The following is a 19,298-nucleotide window of genomic DNA, read 5'->3' as shown; positions in this document are numbered from 1 at the left end:
ATATGATTGAGTATCAAACATGTCTCGATCACCCCATGTGACTGACCATTGTTCATAAATAAAATGATTTGAAATTTTGACATGATGTATAAAACTATGCCCCAACCTTGGAGAACTATTCTACATAGTGCATACATTTTACACTAGACTAATATGACTAATATGAATATTATTACCTAGGCTAAAAAAAAAAAAACTGTTCAATGAGTATATGATGCCCTCTAAGTCCTCCCAGGGGTTAAGGCAGAGCACAAATACAACAGGTGCACACACCCTGAAATATAATTCAAACAAAAATACAAAATCTCACAGAGCCTGACTGGGAGACGTCTGAGGAGTGTTTTTGATAAAGAATTGTGAAAAGCCCTTGTTGACTTGTTGATGCGCAACGATAAGAGGAAACGCTGGTTAGAAGTCATAAGTGACTTGAACTAGACCAAGGCAACACCTGGTTCTTCGCGCCTCAGATCTTAGCAGGATGTTACCATCTCTTAGGATTTTTGTTCTTTTGTGGAGCTTGATAGGTAAGAAGAATATTTATGGCTTTATTTTATTGTAACCTACAAAGAAATCTTGAGATCAATTTCCACAGTTAAATGAAAAAGTGGAACAGTCTTACTGGTAGAAGTATTGTTTTTGAATCTATCTATCTATCTATCTATCTATATTCTATCAATCTATCTATCTATCTATCTATCTATATTCTACCTATCTATCTATCTATCTATCTATATTCTATCTATCTATCTATCTATCTATCTATCTATCTATCTATCTATCTATCTATCTATATTCTATCTATCTATCTATATTCTATCTATCTATCTATATTCTATCTATCTTCTATCTATCTATCTATCTATCTATCTATCTATCTATCCATCTAAACCTTGAAGTGTTTATTAGAAGCTGCTCTATTTAGTTTTATAGCCAACATATGGCCATATGGTTGAGGGGTAGCACAATGTAGACTGTAAAATGTGATAAAACATATCATTCGATGTTTGTATTAACTTATATATACTTTATATATAAACTTGCATTACACAGCCCCATCTCCACATAAAAATCAGTTCTCATTTAAGGGGTGTTCCCATTGGGGCAAATAAATTTTATTGTTTGTAGTATGAAAAATGATAGAATTTGCCATTATACTTTCTGTATCAATTCCTTGCAGTTTTCTAGATCTCTGCTTGCTGTTACTCTATGGAAAGCTTCTATGTTTACTTCCAGTGGATAGAAATCTGACCATGGTCACACAGGTGCACGGCTCATTAGTATCATAGACAGCAATCAGAGGTGTGTGTTATAACGAGCCGTGCACCTGTGTGACCATGGTCAGATTTCTGTCCACCGGAAATAAGCAATTAAGCTTTTAATAGAAGGAGATCTAGAAAACCGTGAGGAATTGACACAGAAAATTGTACAATTTTTCATTATACAAACAATGACATATATTTGCTAAACTGGGGACACCCCCTAAACATCAGTTTATACATCATGAACCTTTGAACAATTGCCTCATGGAAAGAAAATATTTTTTTCATTTCACCACCAACTACAAAGAAGTTCTGATATTCTTTCTTTAAAGGAAGACATCTGTCATCATATGTAGCCTTTACATAGGCTTGTGTTAGTGAGATTCATACTCTTACTTCTATGTTCACGGTGGAACTTCCTTTCCTCAAGTCAAAGGAGATGTCCTCTGAAATATTTACCTCTACATGTATGAAATGGCTATAAGGTCTCTGTATGATAGGGACAATATTCTGATTGCTGGGGTCCCTGAGAGACAGTTGAGGATGTGTGCTGCCACTCCATAATACAGAAGAGAAGCAGAGCACAGAGCTCAGCTATATGGGACCATAAAGTTTGAATGGGAGTATTCAGTGGATGATGATAATAATAATAATCGTTACAGTATTTATACAGCACCAAATTCCATAGCGCTTTACAAATCATAGGGGACATATACAAATATACTATTACATTACAGAGTACAAACAGACAAACAGTCATATGGAACAATAGGAGTGAGAGCCCTGCTCACAAGAGCTTGGAAGCAGAATTCATGTTGTTTAAAACCTTTTTAATCTTTTCTCAATAAAACAAAAAAAAAGCAAAACAGTTATTTATTCCCGGTACAGTAATCCATACGTTGACTTAAAAATATTTAAAATGTGTGAAATACCCTTTCTAGAATTCCCTCCCTTTTGGTGTCATGAAAAAAATAGGAATCTCATTTTTCAAATTTGCATCAGACATGTGGTTCTTTTAGCAACAGAACCAGGGACACAGGCAGTTAAAAACTATGTAAAAACTATGTATTCAACTGTCTAAATATGCTATTCTTTAGTACACAGAACCATTGCCTGTAGATTATATCTGTAATATGTTGCTAATGCAAGATTAGATTCTTAGCATTAGATGAGCATTCTTATAGGTGCTATAGAGCCCATGAGAGAAGCAACTGAATTGAGATCTTGCAGCTTCTAAAATTGACTCTCTTCTCAACTCATTTGCATGTGACTTTGGAAGAGATATTTGTATATGTAAATGGTGAGATTTAACATAAACAAAGGATTGAAAGAATATTTTATACCCTAATGGGGGTACTGGATATGATTGTGAATTAGTTCCTTGGATGCTCCCACTGGCATTAGCCTATCCGCCTTGGCTTGATTGTTGTGCAGATAGTGTGTGATCTAACAACTTATACAATTCAAGAGGCAATGGCTTGTGGGTAGCTGCATAGAACACACTTCCCTCCACTTTCCTTGAAAACCATGTTCCCTTTTGAAATATTGTCATTTTTAGAATAAAACATGATTGTAGCGAGAGAGTCTATTGGGAGTATAGTTCTGTCACATTCTCTAAGCTCTGTGTAGAGCTCTATTATATACAGTAACTACGTAATTGACACCGGTCCTTTTCTCCAACCTATGGGACTCCAATACTGATCCAAAGCAGATCCACATTAACAGAATAATGTAAATCCAGCTTTTTGCAGCAAACTTCATGACAGTATCAAACGCAGGCATATTACAATAATAAAAACAATATTTGACATATTATAAACCTAATCCCCTACAGCCATATGGCAGGAATATGACTATTACCACGGACAGTGGTTACAGAAAGTAACCATCAAAAAACCATCAGCAGAAACCACATTAACACTACTGCCTGTGCTGTGCCTGTGACCAGCATCTTCTAGGTAACAGAGAAGAATGGATGGATCTCATTCCCACAAACAGCAGGTCAGCACAGGATTTAGATTTCACCTAGGGCCAGTAGGGGTCTAAGAGGTCAGATGTAGGTGCCTCATTCTGATACTGCAGTCCTCAGGCAAATAATATGGTGTGAGGGGACAGATGGGTTTTACTGAATTACCTAGTGCTGAGCGGGGATGGATGTATACCACTGACAAGCTGGCACTGGCTTTAGATATTACCTGGGAGGTGGGCGGCAATGGATGGCACTGGGGAGCAGTTTGGTCATATAGGTGGAAAGTGACGTTATGGACGGGCTGGGAGTCATGCGCGACTGCACTTCGTTCCGCAGCCGGCAGGGAGTGTGGATGGGTTGTGGGCTGCGGGTGACGCTCCTTTAAGGAGTGGCACCCGTGTAGGTGCTTACTATAAGATAATGTGTCCCCGTCAGGCCGCCAGCAACACAATGTCCAGGGCCCGGTGGCAATAATAACAATAAAGCGGTGCTTCCCCTGTTTGTTGCCCCCACAGTGGCTCTGACATTTGCTTCCTGATGTGTGATTTTCATCTCGTCTCGTGGCAGATGTGGTCCTGGTCTGCACAACAATAACATGGTTTACAATGAATAATTTTGCTGTGGAAATAATTTGTCAACCAAGCTCAAAGACAAAACTAATATCTAATAATCTAGGCATATAAAACTATATTTTATTTACCTTTTATATGTCCAATATCAGCAGACCAGCCCCTGTAATTTTGATATGGCGCTCATATCATGTGACTTCTACAGCCAAACATTCACTTCCAGTTTTTCAAGGGCTACAAATGATGAGAACCGGAGTACAGATGCTGGTTAAGGGGACATTTAAATGGTAATATAAATAGTAATATCTTCCTGTATACACAATTCCTGCCTTTTTAAAAAATATCTGACATTGCAAAAATATATGCATAAAAGTAAAGAGAAATGTATATGTTCCATGTTTCAGGAGTCATCCACTGTGTACAAGTGACCATTCCGAATCCTGTAGTAAATGTAACAGTGGGACAGACGGCAACTCTTCCCTGTACATACAGACTTGCTGAGTCAAACACTAAGAATCTTGTTGTACAATGGGACTTCATACAGGCTCACTCCCAGGAAACAACTTCTGTAAGTATACAAAATATACTCAAGTTCTAATTATCATTGAAGTAAACTATACAAAGATGTAACAAGGGCTAAGATTTCTTTGATGTCCTCCCCTGGTATCTCAATACCATGTTCTCATATTGAAGAGGGTATTTATTATAAATGTGTTTCAGGATACCAATACAGTCAGAATTCTGTAGTACTACAGTGCACAGGCACAGTATCATACCAGTTTAATATTGCATCATTAGGAAACCAAAATATTTTTTTTTTACAAGAATCTTGATGTGTTTCCATAATTGGAAGCAGGAAATCTTCCCCCATTCATCAATGGGAGTATCTGTTTAGGATCCAGCGGAGGGCAGATCATAAAGTGAAGAAGTCAGCATTTTGCCACTGATTTTTTTAATTTGCCGCCATGTGAAAGAAAGATCTAGTTTAATCCTTCTAGAAGAAGTCGACCTTAAAAAAATTATTTCATGTTAGTTATCACCAGTTTTATTATAATGAACATTTTATGAGATATTATTTTGACAGCTGCAGGGCCACTACAAATATCATGAATGTGTTTTATTGTTAGTTTTCTGTTTTAAAACAACATACAGAGGCACATATAGGGGGGATTTATCACACCGTCACAGGGCAGGAACTCCCTGTGCCCACCTGATCCGCTGGTGGCCATGACCCTTTCGCCTCCCCCCCATCCACACCCACATGGCATGGAGGTGGCATAGTTCCATAATAATTACAAATTCTTGCAGTGCGCTAGAATTTGTGATTATTTCACTGCTTCTACGCCAGAAAACTGGCATACAAGTGGTGGTAAATTCCCCCCATAGTCGTATAGTTGAATACGGTAGAGACAAAAACAACCCATGTTCCACCACATGGAGATACTTTCTAGGGGAAAACAGCTCCATAAGATGATGTCTGATGAAAAATGATGGCAGAATTGTCACATTAACATGAAATGGAAGTCTTTAGGTGCTGTACTATATCAAGGTTATATGATGCTTGCGTGGATGAAGCTACTCTTATAACATTTAGACACTACTTTACAAATGATGAAGGAAACATGTACAATGGCATAATAATTTTTAATTGCAGTCCAGTTAAATTATGTCCTGAAAAACAGTTTGTAACTTCAGTTTACTTTACTACTATTATTAGATTACTTTGTAATAAAGTAATACAATAATAATATTTTAAATAATAATGATATAATGATAAATAACAATATATAATTTTTTTGAAAGTAGATTTTAGTTTATTAAATTCTATGAACCAACCTAAGCTGGTTTAAGAAGGATTTGTAGGACACTGTGACTTTTGTTAAAATAGATATTGTACCGATTCATCATTCAGAGGAATTTACTTAAGCTCCACCTTCAACTAACACTTGTTATAAAGTCAGCAATTGTCAGATCTTGGTAGCTCGTGTAACGGCTTCATATAGATAACAGATCATATTGTGGCTCTCTTTACTTTCCCAGGTTTTGAAAGTATACAATGAAATACGTACATTTCTTTATTACACAGTCCACGTTTTATATTTTATTCAATGCAGTTGTATCCTAGGGTACATTCCACCCGACTGAATTCCAGATAAGAGAAAAGCAACTACTGCCTCCCTTTCCAATTGTATTGTTAAACCAAGCGGACAACCCGACTGATTTGGACTAAGCGTGGGATTTAAAATTCAAATTGTCTCGCAAGACATGCACTCACATACAGCGGGATGAAAATAAAGGGCAAATCACTATGATGACATATTTTTATGTAAAAAACAAAAAATTTTAGGAATTTTTCTAGAGCCACATAAATTGTGGCGGCTTTAAGCTTGATTTACCTGACACTTTTACATTGGAGAACCGGGCAGGCAATGATCAGGAAAGGATATTCCTAGCAGAATTCATTTCCCATCACTACTAAAAGACCCCAAAGAGTTACTTTTTTGTATCGTAGAAAAGGCAATATATTCAATATTCAAATACCTTAATAACATTTCTACTTTTTATTATTAGAGAATTCTGTTAAGAATAAGTGAAGCTTCTTATAATACATTTTAGAAAATTAACAATTTTTTTTACTGCAAAACTATGTATTAATCTGCTCAGCCTGAAGACTGAAGATTGTAGCACATCTTCATTTTCACAGGTTTTCTTATACTAATTTACCAATATATACACATGAAACAAAATATACTGTAGATATTTACATTTTTTTTCCCCCTACAAAATAGATTGGCCCAGTATAAGTGATTACCAATGCCAAACTGGTCTCACTATACTGAAAAGTCTATTTTAAAGTGAATGTTGGGATGCTGGTACATTACCTTCTCCATGGCTGCTATGTAGCAGTTGGGTGGGGTTTTCAGTTTTAAGGACTTTGGACCGTAGTGCTCTTTTGTTTGATTTCCCTTTGCTTCTTATTTCATATTGACTTAGTAGTATCAACACAATACAGCAATCAGCTTTCCATAATAGAAATCGAAGATAATATTTCAAGAGTAGTCATGCAACAATGATTGGAAGTCCAGAGATTTATTCACACATAATACACGTAGCAAAATGTGACTTTTTTCAAGAAGGAGATGGAAAGGTACAACATTACATTTTTAATAGAAAAATTTTCAACTGTGAATATCCTTAAAATATATCAAGGCATAAAAATGGGAATACCAGCACCCTTCATTCACATGTCCCCTACCCTCGTGGTACCCTTTATTAAGTGGACAGGCTTGGTTAAGTTCTTAGATAATTTCTGCTCCACAACAGCATTCCCCGTGCTACAGCTTGAAGAAGAGTTCAGGGAACCAGTGTGTAAACTTGGCGTATGGCAGAGAAGCACGGGGAAGGTGTAGCATGAGATACCAGGTAAGCCTAGACTGGTATAATCACAGGCCTTAGTATCCCAAGCCCTAACAGTGATTTAAAAGTGCACTGATCCCTAGGAAGACTGGTCTACCCAAATCTATTATCAGAACCAGTTGTTTCCTTATTGGGCAGATTTATACATGTAAGACACAAAGGGGATGAATTTAATAAGACTGGCGTATTGAGCCCCGGTCTACCCTGGTATACTGCCGGTCTGATAAACTTTAAGGGAATCTATCACCAGGGACCTCATTTTCACTAAAGACAGGTCACAAGTAGCCCATTGCACCTGCATTGTACTTCTGTCTTTGCATTTCAATATAATTGTGTTATAACTTACCTTGTACCCTGACAAAATCTTCTTTATAGTCCTAGGGGTTGGGATTTGGTTTGCATGCAGTTCAAAAAACAACACGTGACCTGTCTGTGCTGCAGAATACTCTGCTCTTGGTCCCCACCTTTGTGCTTCTGTACAGCTCCTCCCTCCTGCTCCTTCACAGAGCTCACAGCCTGGTGAGCTGGCATCAGTGGGAGAGGGAGCAGGTGTACAGGAGCACAAAGGTGGGGGCCAAGAGCTGAGTAGTCTGCATCACAGACAAATCACTTGCTGTGGTTTCTAAATGCAGCAAAACCAAAGCCCAACCCCTTGGACTACACAGAGGATTCTGTCAGGATGCAAGGCAAGTTATAACACACAATTATATTGTAATGCAAATGCTTACAGAAAGCAGAAAGACATATTTGCACTGCAGGTGTGATGGGCTTCTACAACCTGTCTTTAGTGAAAATGAGGTCCCTGGTGACAGGTTCCCTTTAAAGAGTCTGGCCTCTAAGTAGACCTGGTGGAGATTTCCGAAACTGGCAAAGACTATAGTAAATACACTCCCAAAGTGGGGCTCTTGGCAGAAAATGGGGCTTTTTACATGCATTTTCCGCCAGAGAACCAGGTGACTAGGCATGTTCAATATCCCCCAAAATGTGTCATCTAGACACATCTAGACACATCTTTTATCTAGACTTTGTTGTATTTTTTTGAATAATGCAAAAAAAAACCCCATTTCAGTAAAAACGACATGTATAAATCCAACCCAACCTCCTCTCTAATCCTAATCACAAGCATAAAAGTAATAAAAAACCCACATCATTGCAATAGAATAAAAAGGTTACTGTATTTTTATCTGCACTGTCTGTCGTACCCTGTCTTCATTGCTAAAATCACATTCAAATGTTTTCTTTGCAATTTCTGTGTTCTAGGTCTATGCTTTCCAAAATGGACAATCATTCTCTATGGGAAATTTTGCAAGCAGGGTGACAGCTTCCAATACCACTGGGAATGCCACCATAACTATTAAAAACATGCAGCCGCAAGATACCGGAATCTATAAGTGTGCAGTGTCCAACTTTCCAGACCCCCTTGGTCAAGGTCAAGTTCAGCTAATTGTACAGGGTATTTACATTATAGTTATCTATTTTAATAAAAGGAGAATCTGTCCATAGTGTTAACTATGTAACATAGTCAGTGACAAGGCTATGGTGAACGCTCTAGTACAGGCGGTCCCCTACTTAAGGACACCCGACTTACAGACAACCCATAGTTAGAGACGGACCCCTCTGCCCACTGTGACCTCTGGTAAAGCTCTCTGGATGCTTTACTATAGTCCCAGACTGCAATGATCAGCTGTAAGGTGGCTGTAATGAAGCTTTATTGATAATTCTTGGTCCAATTACAGCAAAAATTTTGAAACTCCAATTGTCACTGGGACAAAAGAAAAAAAAATTGTCTAGAACTTCAATTATAAAATATACAGTTTCGACTTACATACAAATTCAACTTAAGAACAAACCTCCAGACCCTATCTTGTATGCAACCCGGGGACTGCCTGTACTGTAAAGGCTGGCCCATCTATTGCCCGGAGCACCAATACAATTCTTATACCAGGTCATATGGTTCTGTAAGGTGGTAGGGCATATTAAAAAAAATATTGGAAATAATTCTTCATTATTCTATATAAAGGGCTAGCTTAAACAAAGAAAATTGGAAAAACAAGGTCTGGATATGAAAATATATATTTTGTGCAAATGTAGCATATTATTTGCAATTAAAAGCTATTTTTCATTAGTATACTTTTTTCAATGTACAGTTTTCAAAGTATTCACATTTATTTTTTCAGTGGCACCATCAACTCCACATTGCAATATTCAGGGTAACATAGTTGCAGGGCATGCGGTAACGCTGGTGTGCCTTTCGGAGCAGGGAATGCCTCGCCCACAATACACCTGGACAAAAATTGTGCATGGAGTTGCAAAGCCAATAACTGGGGGTAAGTAAAATCCCACCTAGAATAATGCCCAATATATATAACATATACAAAATGTTCATGGTAAGACTTAGATGCTCAGGGGCAAGCGAGAAAAGGACATTATCATTTTATCGATCGATTATCAATTTTCACTCTGGTGCCATCTGTTTTACTCAGCGCACCATTGACATGGCTGTCACTGCCACTTTATAGTGTAATAGGCAAAAGTCCTTGTATAATTATACAGATATTAGCCCTTGTCTAATTTACTTCAGTAGGACACGCTTTACTTTATAATGGATGGTTCGCATTGCACGTGCCCTTTGGCCAGAGATAGACAATGTTGCCCTGGTGAAATTTTACGGACTGAGCAGTGAATGGGCATCATAGTTATGATGCAAGGAGTCCCTGAGGAACAACTGCACAGAACAGGAATACAGTGTTGCCACTGTTCCACTAGAGAATCATATATAATTATGATGCTCGGAGTCCCATCCACAGCAGTTTAGGCTGCACACGATCCATGATTCATGAACTGGTTGTGTGTCTCTGGACTAAAGCAATTGCATGACTTACTACAACCAGATACTTATGACACCTTTGTTTTTTCCACATTTTATATTTCATTGCTGATTCTGAATGTATTCTACATTTATACATTATCTTGCTATTTAGAGACACTTTATAGCAGTTATGTGGTCCATAGACACAATAGTCTCAAGATGTTTATTAACCCCTTGCCAAACCAGGAGGTACCATTTTGTGTGGCATCAGTTGTATGAAGATGACTTTTCATACACTCTGGGTGCAATACAGAGGTATTACAGTATCTGTTGACCTATCCTTAAAAATACAGTAAAATGTAAAAAAGGGAAAAATATTACGGTAAATTTTAATACAAATACAAAATTGTAATAAAAACCTAAACTCTCAAATTCCCTCTTTTCTTAGAACTGATTTAAAAGTAAATAAAGATATAAAATAAACATGTGAGGTATCCCAAAAGGCACAATCCGTCTAAATATAAAAAACGATTAATCGCTGTGGATGAATTGACACTTTTTTTTTTGCCATTTTGCAACACATAAAAATGTAAATAAAAGTGACCAAAAAATTGTACAGTCCTCAAAATGGTAGCAACGAAAACGACAACTCATTCCGCAAAACAATGAAACATTTCCGTACTCTAAAGTATGAAAAAATTATTGGTTTCGGAATATAGCAAAATGAAGAATGTTTTGTACAAAAGATTAGAATTTTATAAATCTACTAGAACCTATATAAATTTGGTATCTCCGTGATCAAAAGAACCCAAAGAACAAAAGGTGGTATTTGGATGTCACAGTGAAAGTTGTAAAAAAACAGGGCTCAAAAGAAAATGGAGCATATGTGGTTTTTTTTGTCAATTTCACAGCTTCCCAGTACATGGCATGGAATATTAAAAACCATCACTAGGAAGTACAATTGGTTACAAACCCTAACACAGCTCCGTACATGGGAAATTTACAAAGTTATGTATTTTTGAAAGTGGGTAGTGAAAATGGAAATACAAAAATGAAAAAAGGTTGTCTCCTTAAGGGGTTTATATGTAGAGTTTTCTAAAAATGTGCAAAGGTCTTTGGGGTGTTAATAACTATCACTTATATGTATGGAAGATCCTATTATAGAGATGTTATCTTACATTGTAATTCTCTGTGTGATTATGAGATGACCAAACATTGTTATTGGTAGTCCCTGTGAAAACTGACGGATTTCTAATAAATAACCATCTTTAGTTGTATAAATGCTAAGTATTAATCATGTATAAATATGAAGCCTATTTAACACCTGCCCTTCCCTAGTAAAGCATGTTGTATATATTGTGGAGAACAAGTTTGGTTGCTTTTGACCTATTGTATTCAGATGAGATTTTTGCACAATATATAGCAGCTCTGGGATAGCCCTGCATTAAAAAGCAAATTTAGATTTCAAAAAATTAAATGCTAATGTAAGGAGGGGGTCACTTAGAGCACAGGGAGGACAGACAGTAAGCCCTAAACTGAGCCCCCCCCCCCCCAAAAACTGTCACCTGCCTACTTGCCTCATGTGTCCTAAAGGTGTCATGGGACAACCAGTCCCTCCCTAAGCCACAGTGCAGGATGCAAGGCCATGGGTCCGAGTTACAATGGAGATAGTGTGTACAGTAGAAAATCAGAGTCCAAGAGAGAGCACGGTGGCTCCATGGGTAGCACTGCAGCCTTGCTGCGCTGGGGTCCTGAGTTCAAGTCCCACCCAGGTTGACATCTGAGTTTGTATAATCTCTCTGCATTTGCTTGGGTTTCCTCCAGATCCTCCGGTTTCCTCCCACACTCCAAAACACACTGATAGGTTGCTAAGGTTTGGGGGGAGGGAAATGATTTGGCAAGCTCTGTGCAGCGCTGCTTAATCTGTAGGTGCTATATAAATAAAGAATTATTATTATAGTCGATAGTTCAATAGCCGAGATCAGAAAACCAGAGTAAGCAATAGAATGGCCAAAGCAGAAGCAAGAAACAAACTGAGATATGATAATACAACCGCCAAGGTCTGATGGGACTGGGCAGGAATATAAAGGAGCTCTCAGAGCAGCTTTCATACCAGTAACCCTCTTCTGGACAGAGCTGAATTGCAGAGAGCAGGGTGTGGCTCAATCAATCAAGACTCCTAAGGCACAGTTCACACACTGAAAATACAAACTATCACCAACTGCGGATAGAGGAACATTTTGGCACGGATGTTACAGCTAACAGTATAGCTTTAACATACAAAATGAAATATTTATCTCTACTGTTACCTTTGCTTCTGTTTGGACTAGTTACTTGTGTTTTCTTGGTCCTGAATGGTTCTGTTTTCTGACAAAGCTTATGCAACTAAAATAATGTTATACTGTATATTATAATAATCATTGCCATTTTGTGATTTGTTAAATTATGTATTTCACAGCACAGCAGAGCGGAGTCCTTGTTATAGGTAATATGACTAAGTTTGAAGATGGCTACTACCACTGCACAGCAAGCAACAACTTGGGCAATGCCACCTGTGAGCTGGATTTACACACAGGAGGTATGGCATTTGTTATTTGCTCATATTTTGTCATTGTTACCATTCATTTTCAATTACAGTAGGTGATTTTCTCTTGATCACCAAGTTCCACATCATTCTTCTGTTCCATTTGTTATCTTATTGCATTGAGCTCCCACTAGTGGTGACTGCAGAGAAATCACCACTTTTACAGTGGGCACTGAAAGTATTCAGACCCTTTAACATTTTTCACTACTTGTTTCATTGTAGTCAATTGGTTAGATCAAAAAAGTTCCTTTTTTGCTCATTAATGTACAATCTGCTCCCCATCTACAGAAATGTAGATATTTTGATAATGTATTAAACAAGAAAAACTGATATAGTATTCAGACCCTTTGCACAGTATTGAGCAGAAGCAGCTTTTGCGCTAGTACAGCCATGAGTCTTCTTGGGAATGATGCAACTAATTTTGCACACCTGGATTTGGGGATCCTTCTTCCTTGTAGATCATTTCCAGTTCCCTTATGTCAGATGGTGAGCGTTGGTGGAAGCCATTTTTAATTATCTCCAGAGATGTTCAATTTGGTTTAATTCAGAGCTATGGGCCTGTCAAGAATGGTCACAGAGTTGTTCCAAAGCCACTGCCACCATGTGTCACTATTGGGATTGTATTTGGCAGGTGATGAGCAGTGCCTGGTTTTCTCCACTCATACTGCTTAGAATTAACACCAAAAAAGTTCAATCTTCATCTCATCAGACCAGAGAATCTTATTTCTCATAGTCTGGTAGTCATTCATATGCTTCTTTGTGAACTGTATGCGGCTTTCATGTCTTGCACTGAGGAGAGTCTTCCATTGGCACACTCTGCCATAAAGCCCAGACTGGTGGAGGCTGCAGTGATAGACGACTTTGCAGAACTTTCTTTCATCCCCCTACTGCATCTCTGGAGCTCAGCCACAGTGATCGGGACCCAAGTGGGATTGCAATGTCTTGGTCCTAATGCAAAATTGATTTCTATCTAGTATGCTGACACGTTTTAGTGTGATAGATATTTCTTCATGGACTACTACTTTAACTGATCATGGTAATGTATGTTGTCCTTCTTTGGCACATTAGCTGTCCATGTCTGATGAAGTGTTGATGACCATTACTTTCTTTTTTTATGCAGGTGCAGCAGGGATAATCGTGGGTGCAGTTATCGGGGCAGTTTTCTTGGCCACGATTATACTGGTTGTCATCTGGTTTCTCATTTCAAAAAAGAAAAACAAAAAGAAGCATTTGAAAAGCAGTGAAATGAAGTAAGAATCTTTCATAAGGTTATAAGTGAATAAACTGAGACTTGAGGTCTTTATTTTAGCTCATCAGCTATGTCATAAAGCAGGAGGTGTTGAATAGATGGTTTTCCTACATTGGTGGAGCCGTGCACCCAGTTTATATTAAAATTAGGCACAATGGCTCCATCATCATCATCTTATGTCTGTAGACTGTCCCTGCCATATTCACCGAAAGTGGTACCAACACTTAAATAACTCTAGTTATGCCATTTTTTTTCTACAGTGGGAAAAGATTTATCACAACTTGTATTTTATTCATTTCAATCTATGCTCATTCTAGGAGTCCAGTGGATGGTCCCAATCATTGACAACTGTTTGCAGGAAAATGTAGGAAATACGTAAATAAGTGTTTCTGGATGGGAAAAGGAAAATTTTACCTCCAGTGGTACCTTAAATAATCCAGCTCTGTAAATCAATAGGGGAGGATTTATTGCCACGTTGTCTGATTTCTTGTACTACTTTTTGAGACTTTTATATCACAGATAAGACAAACAAGTGTTAAAACATAGTACAAGAAACCAGGAAATGTGGTGATAAATCCCCCTAATGTCTGACTTTCAAGAATGACATGATGTGAGATTACTTATACATATAAACTGTTTCAGCTCTTGCTGCTCTGTATTATGCCGACAGCAGGTAATACTGTAGGTAAGATCTTGTTACCACTCACATCAATAAATGGCAGCACTGATTCTGTTCAGTACACAGCGCACAGAGAGAGATGTGAAAAGTGGTAAAACTTGTTCTGTTTAGTGGGCAACTGCACCAGAAACATATAGGGGGTCATTTACTAAGGGCCCGTTTTTCCGACGGGTTATCCGAAAATTTCAGATTTGCGGCGATTTTCCCTGAATTGCCCCGGGATTTTGGCGCACGCGATCGGATTGTGGCGCATCGGCGCCGGCATGCACGCGACGGAAATCGGGGGCGTGGCTGTACAAAAACCCGACGGATTCGGAAAAACCGCCGCATTTTTTAAAAAAAGTGTCGCTTGGCACTTGCTTGCCTGCACCGAGGGTAGGGCGGTGAACTTCCGTGCATTCCGATGAACTTCAGCGCAGCAGCGACACCTAGTGGACGTCGGAGGAACTACCTTAGTGAATCCCGGCAGAACCCTAACCTCCGCAGAGAACGTGCCTCTGGATCGCGACAGGACCGGGTAAGTAAATCTGCCACATAATGATGCAATTTTATTGACTTAGGAGCTCAGCTGCTGTCCCTGGTTCAGAAGCTGCTGAAATAAGCAGATTGGAGGGGTCCTGAGTGTCAGACTCCCACCAATTTGATCAGCTATGCCTTGGATAAGTCATCTATATAGCCAAATCCCCCTTTAGGACTGATGAATTAAAGGGAACCTGTCACCAGAGGGGCAATGGATTCCAATGGCACTGTACAGTAGATAGAAATTATGTTTTTTTCAAATTTCTGGGTTAATGTGTTAGAGAAATATGTGATTATTAAACTTTACCTGACTCCCTGCCAGCAGCCACAGCCAAGTCCTGGGGGTTATGCATTTCAAATCGCAACCTCCGCCTGATCATTTGCATAATTGATGCTCTGTGCGACCCACTTATTATTATGCACCCAAACCCCCTCCCATATCCTCCCTATCTTTCCCCTCCCCCTAATGACGTCAGCTCACCCCATAAGCAAACTAGGCTTGTGCTGTGAGCCTTGTATCTCTGACATGTACAGCGCCTCAGGGCTCACTCTGCATCCGTTGCTTCCCTGCACATTGTTGCTAAACACTACGGAATTTCTGTACAACCGGTACCAGGTTTGCTTGGGTGGGGAGCTGACGTCATTAGGGGGAGAGAAAAGATAAGGAGAATGTGGGAAGGGGTTGAGGTGCCTATTGATGAGTGGGGTGCACAGCCCATCACTTTATGCAAACACTCAGGTGGGCGTTACGAGCTGAATTGCACAACCCCCAGGATACAGCGGGTGCTTGTAGGGAGCCAGGTAAAGTTTAATATTGCATATTGCAATATATTGTAATCCAGAAATTTGTTACCCATCTGGATTCCCTACTCTGTCTTTGGGAAACAGACAAAGAAATGAGGTGACACCAGAACGGGGTTCAGAACAGGCAGGAGCACAGACAGGATTAAGGGTCATGTAAAGGTTTGGTGAACATAGGGCCCTGGCAGTGGCGGAACTACCGCCGTAGCAGCCGTAGCGGTTGCTACGGGGCCCGGGAGCTTCAGGGGCCCGTGGGGCGGCACATCCCGATGTCTGCTGCGCAGCGCCGTTACCGACCCGGTCCGACCGAGGCCCGGGGCCCGGGCCCTGCTATACGGCACGATAAGGCCCCTCCCCGCCCCTGTGTATCTGTCCCTGCGCCCGCTCCTGTGTATCTGTCCCTCCCTGCGCCCGCCCCTGTTTCTGCCCCAGCCCCTGTTTCTGCCCCACTACTTACCAGTCCTGCGTCGGCGATCCGCCCACCTGTTCTCCTTCAGGTTGCACCGCGCGGCCCATGTCACGTGACTGACGCGACCTGACGTCAGGTCGCGTCAGTCACGTGACCAGAGGCGCGCGGTGCAACCTGGAGGAGCCGAGCCGCCATTTTCTCCCGTGAGGTGAAGGTAAAGGGAAGAAGACATCACCGACCGGTGGGTAAGTATATGTTTATTATTTGTATAGGGAAAGCTTTTTTATTAGTTAAGGGAGGCCCTAGGGGATTTTTTATTAGTTAAGGGAGGCCCTAGGGGATTTTTTATTAGAGAAGGGAGGCCCTAGGGGATTTTTTATTAGTTAAGGGAGGCCCTAGGGGATTTTTTATTAGAGAAGGGAGGCCCTAGGGGATTTTTTATTAGTTAAGGGAGGCCCTAGGGGATTTTTTATTAGAGAAGGGAGGCCCTAGGGGATTTTTTATTAGTTAAGGGAGGCCCTAGGGGATTTTTTATTAGTTAAGGGAGGCCCTAGGGGATTTTTTATTAGAGAAGGGAGGCCCTAGGGGATTTTTTATTAGTTAAGGGAGGCCCTAGGGGATTTTTTATTAGAGAAGGGAGGCCCTAGGGGATTTTTTATTAGTTAAGGGAGGCCCTAGGGGATTTTTTATTAGAGAAGGGAGGCCCTAGGGGATTTTTTATTAGAGAAGGGAGGCCCTAGGGGATTTTTTATTAGAGAAGGGAGGCCCTAGGGGATTTTTTATTAGAGAAGGGAGGCCCTAGGGGATTTTTTATTAGTTAAGGGAGGCCCTAGGGGATTTTTTATTAGAGAAGGGAGGCCCTAGGGGATTTTTTATTAGAGAAGGGAGGCCCTAGGGGATTTTTTATTAGAGAAGGGAGGCCCTAGGGGATTTTTTATTAGTTAAGGGAGGCCCTAGGGGATTTTTTATTAGTTAAGGGAGGCCCTAGGGGATTTTTTATTAGAGAAGGGAGGCCATAGGGGATTTTTTATTAGTTAAGGGAGGCCCTAGGGGGTTTTTTATTAGTTAAGGGAGACCCTAGGGGATTTTTTATTAGGGAAGGGATGCCCTAGGGGATTTTTTATTAGAGAAGGGAGGCCCTAGGGGATTTTTTATTAGTTAAGGGAGGCCCTAGGGGATTTTTTATTAGTTAAGGGAGGCCCTAGGGGATTTTTTATTAGAGAAGGGAGGCCATAGGGGATTTGTTATTAGTTAAGGGAGGCCCTAGGGGATTTTTTATTAGTTAAGGGAGGCCCTAGGGGATTTTTTATTAGGGAAGGGATGCAGGGCAGGGAATGGGAAAAGGTGCCGTGGTCATCGGCAAGGTGGGGGGGGGGGGCCCCAGCCAAAAGTTTGCTATGGGGCCCACTCATTCCTAGTTACGCCACTGGGCCCTGGCTCGGGCTGTGGGTATACAAGGTTCCAGATCTGGCAGGAAATAGCATTGGGGATCTGGCCAAAAGCAGGGTCAGGAGTAGAAATTAAACCAACCCTGAGTAAACTGAGTTTTAGCAATTTATCCAGCCCCTGACTGCCACCCCCCAGCAACTGAATGGTTAGACCCTGCATCACACATCTTTCCTGAGAACAACCAGCTGAGCCCAGGCAGTCAACTCTACAAGGCAGCTAACAAAAACTGCTCAGCAGAGTAGCCCTGGGTGAGGTCAGCAAGAACTGATCAGACAAATTCCAAATTGAGATTGTTTTTTGTGTCCATTTTGATTTACCTGTGTTTCTAAACACCTATTTCTCTTTCATCACAGAACAATACCCCCTGGAGCAGGTCAGGGTGAAGCAGAGGAGCCAGCCCGCCAGACCCTTGTGGTCTCCGAGCCTCCAGAAACCAGAGTATACCAAGATGTACCTGAAAATGTGGCCGCTGCCAATGGTGAAGTGGAGGATCCAGCAGTGTAAAATGCTGATATACAGATTTGCCACTTCATTTACAGCCATGAGTTTGTAAATTCATCCACAAATGCAGTTATATAGAGAGGTTTCCCAAAAATGACATTTATAACATATTCTGAATCAATACATATTATGTATCAGTTTTCTACTTTTAAAACTTAAGCAAGATCCAATTAGATGGATTGGGGCAGCACATATATACGTCATATTATGTAAATATGCCCTAAATGCCATTTGTGGAAAACCCAACTTTACCTACTGCAGAGAAGGATTTTTTATATTTTATACTCTTAGCTTTGTGTATTTTTTTTATAACTTTAGATAGGAAGGAAAATGCAAAAAGGTAATGCAAAAGTCACAGAAATGGGGGAAGATCGCAGATTTGACAGCATGTAGCAGCTGCTTAAGAAGTAAAGTGCCCCCATGTGTCTACGAATATGCTGTGTATTTTATTGTTATTTCAAAGGTTTTGGGCACTTTTCTGAAGGTGCTAGTACTTTGTGTCATGATAACTTTTTTATTTGCTTCTTGATTTACATGTTAGTTTTAGGAGATGTGGGTATTAGTCTATTAGAATAAACTATCGTCTTACTTTAAAAAAAAACGTAAAATAAAAAATTTGGGTTATATCTTAGTTGGGTGTCTTGGGCTGCAATACAGTTTTTTTTTTAATATAAATGTCAGTAAAGTTTTGTACCTTGTGTAAGATGCATGAAGGAAATGTGCCATATAAGTGAATTACCTTTGCTAGCGATGATCCATCATGGCCACACACACATTTTAAGGTATTTATCCATAAATCACATGCGGGAAAAAGAAATGAGTCCATGAAGTAACAGAAGTTACGGCATCTCCATGAATGGTATATTAATAGCAATATGTGCCATCATGAGAAACGTGAAGACATGGAAGTATCCCATGTGATAAAAATTGTAGTAATACACCAGTATGAACATTGTTATACAATAGTTTACACCAGTCTGATTTCACCAATGCTGTAGTTTGAGAATGAGATGTCGTTAGTGATTTCTACCACCTTGTATCTGCTATACTGTACCAATTATGATGAATAAAAATAAGTTATAAA

General features: G+C 39.8%; 1 protein-coding gene across 1 annotated transcript; it reads left to right on the top strand.

Annotated features, from left to right (window-relative positions):
- Positions 1-306: 306 nt before the first annotated feature.
- Positions 307-19,298, top strand: VSIG1 (V-set and immunoglobulin domain containing 1). Its single transcript, XM_072123502.1, has 7 exons — positions 307-524; positions 4,202-4,365; positions 8,475-8,667; positions 9,392-9,541; positions 12,482-12,601; positions 13,728-13,857; positions 18,067-19,298. Exons 1-7 carry the CDS (start codon positions 479-481, stop codon positions 18,215-18,217), a joined length of 954 nt encoding a protein of 317 aa, XP_071979603.1. The 5' UTR covers positions 307-478; the 3' UTR covers positions 18,218-19,298.

Source organism: Engystomops pustulosus, chromosome 9 (assembly GCF_040894005.1).
Source record: "Engystomops pustulosus chromosome 9, aEngPut4.maternal, whole genome shotgun sequence".
Classification (NCBI taxonomy): domain Eukaryota; kingdom Metazoa; phylum Chordata; class Amphibia; order Anura; family Leptodactylidae; genus Engystomops; species Engystomops pustulosus.
This window is presented reverse-complemented; position numbering and strand designations above follow the sequence as displayed.

Coding starts and splice junctions, on each gene's coding strand:
- VSIG1 (XM_072123502.1), top strand. CDS start 479: ATGTTACCATCTCTTAGGATTTTTGTTCTTTTGTGGAGCTTGATAG. Junction 525..4,201: donor TCTTTTGTGGAGCTTGATAG/GTAAGAAGAATA, acceptor TCCATGTTTCAG/GAGTCATCCACTGTGTACAA. Junction 4,366..8,474: donor ACTCCCAGGAAACAACTTCT/GTAAGTATACAA, acceptor TCTGTGTTCTAG/GTCTATGCTTTCCAAAATGG.